Source organism: Micromys minutus, assembly GCF_963924665.1.
Source record: "Micromys minutus genome assembly, chromosome: 23".
NCBI lineage: Eukaryota > Metazoa > Chordata > Mammalia > Rodentia > Muridae > Micromys > Micromys minutus.
In genome coordinates, this window is record NC_137958.1 from 44,790,314 (window position 1) to 44,800,752 (window position 10,439).

The 10,439-nt window shown below is 40.7% G+C and overlaps 1 protein-coding gene across 5 annotated transcripts in view; it reads left to right on the forward strand.

Moving 5' to 3' along the window:
• The window catches only part of CPED1 (cadherin like and PC-esterase domain containing 1), a 288,777-nt gene that overhangs the window by 134,891 nt on the left and 143,447 nt on the right, over window positions 1-10,439 (forward strand). For all 5 annotated transcript variants that reach the window (XM_080936442.1, XM_080936443.1, XM_080936441.1 and 2 more), the window contains exons 13-15: window positions 528-578; window positions 5,613-5,799; window positions 7,917-8,079. In XM_080936442.1, coding sequence (XP_080792568.1) covers window positions 528-578; window positions 5,613-5,799; window positions 7,917-8,079 — 401 coding nt within the window. The remainder of the gene's footprint in view (window positions 1-527; window positions 579-5,612; window positions 5,800-7,916; window positions 8,080-10,439) is intronic.

Sequence of the window (10,439 nt, forward strand, 5' to 3'; positions counted from 1 at the left end):
GGTAAAGATGTTCCGCCAGTATTCTCCTACTTGGATTCCTTGTTTGAACTTTGGGTTCAGCGGCTGAATGAATGTATTGTAGCGGCCAGCTTTATTTAGAAAGCTTGTTGGTGCAGGGTGGAGCCATGGCCAGCAAAGTGCTTTCTTTTTGTATATGAGCGCCTGTGTGACATCTCTAGAATGCAAGCAAAATTCGGGTTTTTTTTGGTACAAACCAGTCATCTCAGAGCTTGGGAGCGAGGGCCGAGTGCGGACAGGAAGATCTGTGGGCTTTGCTGGGGCCAGACTAGCTCATCAGAGAACTCCAGATTGGGGCGGGGGTGGGGGAAGCCACGCAGACAGAGACAGAGAGAAGGAGATGGAGAGGTAGAGAGACAGAGACAGAGACACAGAGATATACAGTAAGGTGGAGAGACAGAACAGAAAGTGACACACATAGAGATAATTATTTAGTATAACCTATAATTTTTTTTACATTAAATTCAAAGTTTTTTTTTTTAATTTAAATTTCCTTTTTTTAATTTCAGTTGCAGACCCACAAGTTTCGTACGAAAATAAGGATATACATTGCAGTAATGGTGAGTTGAGATTAAAGAGTTTCCATAGTATAGGCCAAAGTTTAGCCACAACGCAACCTTGAAAAACTATAAACATTTTATCGTACTCAGATGTCTTTACGCTGCTAGTTTCTTTAAAGTCAATTTTGAAAAGTTTTATCTCTAGTTAAGTTAATATCTATTACTTTTGCATGTACAAAGCATTTCATTTTTATTCATCCTGCTTTTGAGTTTAAAATATAATGTGTATATATGTTGGTTTAGACAGTGACTTCTAGACTCATTTTTATGGGCCCAAGGAATATTTTTTTAAGGTAACTCAACACTGTAAAGCATGGTTTGTTATTTTTGTATGTATATGCATATGTATATGTGTATTTCCAAGTGTTATCCCCTTTCCTGGTTTCTCCTCTGAAAGCTCCCTATCCTATCCCCCCTTACCCTGCTTCTAGAGGGTGCTCCTTCACCCACCCACACCCCCTCACCGTCCTAGCATTCCTCTACACTAGGGCATCAAGCTTTCACAGGACCAAGGGCCTCCCCTTCCATTGATGCCAAATAAGGCTTCTTCAGCTCCTCCAGTCCTTCCCATAACTCCTCTATTGGGGTCCCTGTGATCAGTCTGATGGTAGGCTGTGAGCATCCTCATCTGTATCTGTCAGGCTCTGGTAGAGCCTCTCAGGAGACAGCTGTATCAGGCTCCTGTCAGCAAGCACTTCTTGGCATCAGCAATAGTGTCTGGGTTTGATGTCTGCGTGTGGAATGGATCCCCAGGTAGGGCAGTCTCTGGATGAACCCAAAAAATCTTAAGGGCTGGAATTTGGTTTATACATCATCTTCAGAAGTCTCACTGTTCTGAAGTAATTTTTTCCTTCGTATTAATTGCTATCACAGAGAGTACTTGAGCAGATCTCTCTTCATACCAACTGAGAAGTTCAAACTCTATTTTCAGTTTATTTTCATACAACACCATGAGTTTTAATTATACATAATAAAACTATATGAGCCATTTAGTTTGTGTTAAACAAATTTGAAAATTATTTGGTTCATCAGGTCTGATCTACTTACAAAAGTTTTGTAAAAAAGTGAGTTCAGTTGACTTTAAAGACCACATGGCTGAGTTATGGCCTTCAGATTTACCCAAAGCTCCTAAATTTTCTTTTAAAGGTGATCCTTATTTATTTTACATATATGGGTGTTTTGCCTGAATGCATTTTTGTGCACTTCTTGAGAGTTAATGATGCCTGAGTAGGTCAGAAGAGGGTCTTGAGTCCCTTCTTTTCTTTATAACTCAGGGAATCAAAATTACAAATGGTTGTGAGCCACCGTGACTAGGAAATGAACCTGGTCCTCTTGGAGAGAAGTATGGTGCTTTTAACCACTGAGCCAACTCTCCAGAGTCCTGAGATGTCTTACTTGCTATCTTATATTGCTACTGGATTAAGAGCTCTCCAATGTAGGTTTACATTTTTATAAAGTATACCTCTTAAAATAAATCCATATCTATCAATCCATATACTTTTTTGCTACAATGAGTATTTAGCAAACTTGTCTTCTGGACAATGGGAGTGCATGCCTTTACCCCAGCACTGAGAGGCAGAGGCATGAAGAATTCTGAATTTGAGGCCAGCCTGGTCTACAGAGTCCCAGAACAGCCAGGACTACAGAGAAAAAGAAACCATATCTTAAAAAAAAAAAAAAAAAAAAAAAAAAAAAAAAAAAAAAGCAAAAAGCAAAGAAAGGAAAAGGAAAGAAAGGGAGGGAAGAAGAAAAAAAGGAAGGAAGAAAAAACTTGTTTTGGAATGTATAAATGTATAAACTTAGGCTTAATTTTGGAAAATAAAAGTTATAATTTAATACTATGTAACTTGTTTGCCATCTAAATGCTGGTGTTGAGTCAACCTTTTAAAACAATCACATCAAATATCATGCTGGATTGTGTTGTATTAGTGTTTAATGAAACCAAAAGCAGTCCATTCAGTTAAGGCCTGAAAACTTTTCAAGTATTGCTGAATTTAACAGCGAAAAGAGAGCAGGGGTCCCCACCCGACCCCCTGTTACCAGTCTCTCACACTTACAAGACGTGGCTATTTCTCCTGGGTCACTGCTGTTTGGAGTATGATTTTAAAGCAAAAACTCAACTCTGAGAGAAAAGTAGGAAAATTGGTGGTAGTATTTTTAAGGTGTGTGCAGGGGTAGAAGGCTCAGGGCTAAATGCAACTTGGAAAAGGTTGTGTCCCTCAGCTTCCGTGTCCTGCGCCGGGTTTCATGTCACAGATGAGGACACATTGTCAGAAAATCTCCTCAAATTTGTTCACATTGTTTCCTGATTAAGAAATGCATTCTCTCTGGATCTTTACAATTAATCTTCTCACTTTTGTGGTCTGATATAAGTTTTAAAAATACGAGGGGTGATTCTTCTGCCCAGGTGGCGTTATCTTCAGGAGTATTAGCTTATCCTGTGTTTGGTTATGAGTTACCGTGATCCATCAAGAGAGCAATGAAATCCTAAGGTTAAAAGAATCCCGTTAAAAACAGCCAAACCATCATCAAGCAGCCTTCCCAACTATGCTTGCCAAATAGGTTAAGCAGCCTGCTACCGCCATTCCTCATGCTGGGTTCTCCATAGATCCAAGGCAAGCTGGCCTGAGACAAGTAAGAACTGGATTGGGAGAGATGCCAAGGACACACCAGGCGCTCGCAGGCAGCAACCTTCATTCGGTTGCAATGATGTTAGAAATAAATCAACTTTCAAGTAAGGGTTCAGGATGCAGTACCCAGCCCAGAGGTGGGAAGTTTGGTGGTTGTGGTGGGTGGGTGGAGGTCTTTCTAAAATCTTGTTTAAGGAAGTAACTGCCCATCAATTTCATCTCATGTGAAGGTAGGTTCAATTTATAAGATGTATAAGCACTCTTTGAAAACAGTGACTACCCCAGGAGGTATCAAAAGAAACATAAATTGTGAAAAGCAAAAGGAAATTTATTCTCAATGAATTGTTAGCAAACACATACTCTTAGTCAATAGAGGTGGTGCATGCCTGCAATCCCAGAACTGAGAAGACCAATACTAGAAGAAGATCACAAGTTCAAGGACAGTGTGGGATACATGGAAAGACCTTGCGTCAAATGAAATAAAGGAAGTATATAAAAATAGAAAGAAAGCCTAAGAAGTTAAAATACATCTTCTATGACTCATGTTGACCGAACCATTTACTGCTTTGCTATTCATTCAAGTGGTTCTGAGCACAAAAGTATATTTATAATCCTTTTGTGCCTGGGCAGCTCAGCTCCCTAATGGGCTGATCACAACTCCTGTCTGTTTAGTATTATGCTGGGGTCAGAGCATTCTTTTGGACCAAATCCCGTGACTATTCACCTCCTCTTTTCACACTGTTTTCCTCCATTCCTTGAGCAGAGGATATGCTGGGGATGGGGTGGGTGGGGCTTTGATTTTAAAAAACAGCACCTAATTAAGAAGCAGTTAAATTGGAATTAGAAGTTATGATTATTTTCAGCGTGAATAATAATAATAATAATAATAATAATAATAATAATCTCTGTGCTAATATTTTTGTAAATCAAACTGAGACACATATATTATTAATGATATATATATATGTGTGTGTGTATATATATACATATACATATACATATACATCATATACATATACATATACATATACATATACATATACATATACATATACATATACATATACATATACATATACATATACATATACATATACATATACATATACATATACATATACATACATACATACACACATATATGTATATATATATGTATATATATATATATATATATATATATATATATATATGCCAGACAAAAACTTTCGATTGACTTCTTTTCTTTCAATGTCAAGTAAAATTAAGCAGTTTACTTAAATCATCAAGAGATTCAACATTGACTTGTTGGGTTATTTTAAATAAGACAGGTAACAATGCATGGTCTCTGGTCCCCACACTGGGTAAAGCATCTTTCTGTCCCTCAGAAACATCCAGGACAGGACACCACAGAATTGCCAGATAGCAAAACAATGAGGAACCCATGGAATGCCTGTGCCCTGCTTTAGTTTGTCTCTGGACGTGACGAGAAACCACTAGAATTTGGTTTGATTTTAGATTTGATTTTAGAGAAACCACTGTGGTAGCCATGTGAGAGGAGAGAGCCGGTGATGGCCAGAATACATCTTTCTGCTAACACCGGTCTCTCTTCTGGCACGGAACTTGGTTGTACCTTTTCTTGCTCTACAAGACAGTATCACTGAATGCTGGTGCTAAGATGCTTTTGCTCATTGTAGGAGTACGGTCCGTACTTCATTTGCTCGTTTGGTTGCCTGTTGATAGCTAGTACTTGTTTTTTTCTTGTACCAAGACAGTGTTGGCTATAAAATGAGGTGCCAAAGGAAAGTTTCTATTCAATGGCTTGAAGTCATTCTAGATTTGAGAACAGGTTTGAACAGATATGGCGATTTTTTTCTTCTTTCTGACCTTTTTCCTGTTGAGGTGGCTTGGGTATGGATTTCAGGATGTTGTGTTGTGTGTCTATTTTGACCTCTCTGTGTGCTATGATACCAAAGCTCACATTCTTTGTTCTACCCTACTACGCCTCTCTCAACTAATGGCAGTTTAATGACATTTGCCGTGAAGTTTCCTGATTACCTGCTAGCTCCCTTCTGCCACTGTCCCATGTACTGCGCCCATTTATATAATTAACTGAGATGTCCTTTATCTTATAAGAATGTTATTGCATAGGAGAGACATCTCTCCCCTTCTGTACTTAAAGACTACGAAACAAATACTGTTCGTATTGAACCAATAAAGTGAACGGCTGGTCTCAGGGGCTCCCCATAGCTGACAAACTGGAAATCAAGCTTATGCCACAAATCAGTTGTGCCTGGGTCCTGGGTGGAGAGCCACTGATCGCTGAAACTGTACACAGAATGGGAGAGTAAACACCTCGATCACGCGCAGTTTTAGAGTCTACGAGCAGTTCATGGTTGTCTTTGTCTTTCTGTCTTCGGAACAGAGGAGGGCACACTCTGCCACATCAAGAAGATCGTCACCCACCCCCATTTAGAACTAAGTCCTGAGTTTAATCCGGAGATCAGAGATTATTACTGTGAAGTGCCATTTGATGTGCTGACCGTGAGGATTGGAGCAGAGACATCCGGGTGTCAGTGCACGGTGCACCTTCAGGAGCAGACGGGGCCAAGGTATGGGCTGTGCAGGCGTGTGCGCGGGGACAGCTTGTTCCTTCACCAGGAAGCAGATGTTTGCTCCCACCTTTAGTAGTGGTTCAGAAAAGCTGAAGCACAGCCCTTCTGGAGACCACGGGGGTGTGAAATCCTTCCTTTTACAGGTTTTGTGTGCTTAGAAAACAAACTGGTTCTCTACCAGTCCACAGCCCCGCCCCCTAGCCCTATGCCAGCTTCCGCAGTCTGCTCAGCTAGAGGTAAAAATGCAGGGAACCGTACTGCTAACGTTCCTCATCTTGCAGGATTTGTCTGTTTCTTTCTTTACTTATTGCTATTTTCTATAGATACTTTTTTAAAGGCCCAAACTATTTTGTTTATAAAATTGAACAGGAACGAAACCTCATTGACAAACGGTGTCTTCCGAGAGGAAGATGCAATCACACATTGTAAGGGAAAAAAGATGGGCTCGGCATTGATGGCGGTCCATTTAGTATAAAGGAAAGAGGATTTGGGCTTGGTGTGTACCTCTGCTTGTAGAGTGTTTTCCCGGCGTGCACCAAACCTTTAGTTCGATACCCTCTTGGACCCCAGCCTGGGATGTATGAGGACATTGGTTGAAAGGAGGGAAGAAGGGCTGGAGAGATGGCTCAGTGGATAAGAGCACTGACTGCTCTTCCAGAGGTCCAGAGTTCAAATCCCCGCAACCACATGGTGGCTCACAACCATCACACGCATCCCCTCTTCGGGTGCGTGTGAAGACAGCACCAGTGTACTCACATAAGCAAAATAGAGAAATCTTAAAAGAAATCTTAAATGAAGAAGTGGGGAGGAAGAAAAGAAAGAAGAAAAAAAAAAAAGATATAGAAAGCAAACGAGGATTCGTGTCCCTCTAATCTGGGTCCTACCAGGGCTCTACCACGTAACTTGAGGCAATTTGATAACTTTTTTTTTTAACTTTACAACATGCCTTCCAGGCATAACTGCTGGGCGTTACTATATCCTGTTGCAGTAAAATTAAATGGAGGTTTATCCCTTCAACGACCCCCACGGTCTTATTCCGCTGATGCAACTCTAGTGTGGAGCGGAGCGCACAGACTCTGTCACTTGGTCCACGAGCTACACTATCCACGGGATTATCCCAATATTTTAAGGGATTCTTCAGGTCTTTAGTCTCCTATAGAAGGGCACTTTGTATCTTTGTCCATTGGATATAATCATATTGTGAAGAGGGTTTGTGGATTGAGAATTTAATATTTAAAACAATCATGAAAAGCTACTGTGCTTTGGAGTCATGTCTGTACTGGGTGGTGGGGTAAAGAAACTCTCTGGGACAGTCCTATCCCGGGACAGAAGCACCAGGGCGGGCAAGTGAACCGCCTGGGAAGAGAATCTTGTGGCGAGTGTAGCTCATGGACCAAGTCTATGTGCTCAGCTCCACACTAGAGCGGCATCCTCGGAGTGAGACAGTGGGGGTGGGTGGTTAAGGGGATAAACCTTCATTTAATACTTACTGCAACAATATCCTGCCTGGAAAAGCATACCTTTACCAATTTATTATCTCCGTTTCTCTGCTTGCCCCAAACCTCAGTGGCCAGTCCCACCTAACCTCCAAACATCCTTGACCACCTGCCTGTAGCACACAAGCCCGGGCTCCCCCGCCCCCAAGATCTCACATGACAAAGCAGAAATCCTCTCTCCTTCTCTGCATCTGCCCTTTCCTCCTGGGACCCGGAAGTCCAGATAACAATTTTTTTTTAATTTAATAGTCTCTATGTTTACAGTGAGGCTAGCCCAGGTTTTGTATGGAGGTATGGTGTTAAAATAAGGCCTGATCCTGATAGGTGGTTGATAAATATGTTTCTTTCCCTCCAGTTAATGAAGGATATGACTTGTCCTGGAAGATGACCCCTAGTATAGCAAAGAACTAGGAAAGGGAGATTTCATTTTCTATATTTCATATTTATTATGGAATTATGCACACCTTATATGTTTTAGGCAAGTGAGCACCAGGATGATAATTAGTTAATTAATTAATTAATACTGACGTCTGAATTTGTTTGGGCTGAAAAATAATCTCCCTGCATATTAATTCTCATCCATCTCTCACTTTGTCTCCTCCCACTACCCGCCCTCAGCTTTGCCAACTATCCTCTGGGATTAGGAATGAACAGAATCTCCATGCTTGTAGTAGATACATCTCGAGCTGACGTCCTAACCATGTACAAACTCACCATCTATAGAGAAGACCGCCCGAGTCTGCCCTTCTTCGAGGACTTCACGGCGTGTGGCTTTGTACAAGTAAGTGAATTTTGCATTTTGTTTGTGTTGATTTGGGACTGAGGAGTTAATCCACGTGAGAAATGCCGAGGGAAACTGTCACTTGCAGCCCTTGGGGTCTCTGCAGCAGAGTCTGTGCCTCATGCTGGCATCTGCAGCCCCACAGCCCTGGGTTTCTTCTCAGTGTGGTAGACACACTCTGTGCTCACTGGTCTTAAGGGTTGATCATGATTTCTATTTAAAGCAGCAGCAGCAGCTATGGATCTGATTTTAGCCTGCCCATTTAAGTCTTCTTGTTTTTCTTGGATTTGTCCCTAGATATCCTTCTGAAACTTTTAGCCAGATCCAGTAGAATTTATTGGAGAGAGAGAGAGAGAGAGAGAGAGAGAGAGAGAGAGAGAGAGAGAGAGAGAGAGAGAGAGAACTTGTGGAACTTTTTAAATAGCCAGGATACTAAATGAATCAAATTTGCATGGCATTAGATGTATATTTCACTCACGCCTAAGACCTTAATCACTTCTCAAGACTATGGTTTCTCCTTAGAGAAACATGTTCCATTTTATAGCCTTATTGGTTTGGGAAGAGGGTGACTATTACCCTCTGCCTTTGTCTTTTGTCAGCTTTCTCTTACTTTTCCTTAAAGATAGTGCATACACAACCTTGGCATTTCCTCGTAGCACGCACATACCCTCAGTACAGACGACGCCGAGGAAACAGGAGTCAGAACTTGGATCATGTATCTCCTAATCCATTCAGAGAGTATAATCACAGATATACGATGTCCAGAGGGCAGATGTGTTTGCTGCCAGCCACTTTGCAGTAGAAAAGATTAAGCAGGGATGCAACTCACTGCATCTTGGTGGGTGCTAAGGGCCCCGTGGATGTTGAAAATCTATGGCCAAACACCATAATCCTTCTTTTCCCCCATCACATTCACATGCATTTATTACCAAGAGTTTTTCATAAGGTTATTTTTTCCTTACATTTTTATTTTCTAAGGAAATCCCAAACTTAGGAATTCTCAGGAAAGCAGAGGGAAACCAATTGATGCCTTAGAAGTCCACATCTATTTCAGTTTAAAAAGACAATCTCCTTCTCTGAGAGTCTCCCTCCTTAATACTTATGAATTACATGTATGCTGAAACCTGTATTTTATTATTTCTAATTTGTTTCTATAATTTAAATTTCATTTTATACAATATATTTTGATCATGCCCCCCATTTCAATAATTTCCTAATTCATTCTATTAAAAAAGAAGCCAGACATATAATGGCCACTGCGTCTCATTAACATGACATTTAAGAGCAGGTAAAAGTAACTCAGAAAGGCAGAGAGCAGACAGTGAATCTCTGGAAGATGTCAATGCACCTAAATGTGAGGGAACCCTCTGAGAAAACGTTCTATATCTTAATCTGGGTAATGGCTACTTATATGAACATGTGTATAACCATATGAAAACTGTGCACATAAAACTTATATAATTTACTTTATGCTACCTTTGTAAAACAGAAAGTATGTATGAAATGGTTGGACAAATTCGCATATAGATTTTAGTTCAGTGAAATAAAAAAAAAAAATGTTAGAAGGAAAGTTTGTGTTGCTATTTTCCAAGACACAGTTCACTTCTCAGATATAACACTGATCAGAAACAAGTTCATTATCATGCAGTAATTACCTCAGAGAATAGATCTGCCTTGTTACCACAACGTGAAAAAAATGTTTGAAAATTCTTGTGGAATGAATCTCATAGACAATTGCAGAAAACTATTTCAGTTATTTATGGATCCTTTCCAGAAGTTTCCAGTTCTGAAGGTTTTCGTGGTCCTTCAGTCAGTATTCTATTTTACAACACGGAAAGTCTTTAATTGTGTTTTTTTAGCCTTTCATTTATAAAAATTCTCAAATGTGTGAGCAGAGAAGTGTGACTTGAATAATGTAGCCTGCTTCTAACGTAGCTTGCTTCCAACGTTTAGCTCAGCCTGAGTTGCCACGTGAGTTGGGTAGAAGTCTAGGGCCACACTGCTTCTTGTGGGCTCCACCTCATAGTCTAGCCCAAAACCTCTCTGTGCAAGTTAGTTTTCTGGCTGCTGTTACAAAACATGTGACAAAAGCAAGTTGGAGAAGAAAGAGATCACTCTAGCTTGCTGGTTGTGGGTACACCTGCCTACCCTACCCCGGAAAGAATGGGGGGGGGGTAGGAGCTTGGAGTGGTTGTTCGAATTTCCTTTGTAGTCAGGATTCAGATGTAAATGTTCAGCCAAGCTTCTACTTTCATTCAGCTCAGGACCCTGGCTCTGGATGGTGCCCCCCACATTTAAACTGAGTCTTCTTAGTTCAACCACTTTGGAAAAAGCCTTCCTATACAATGCTTGGGGAATAC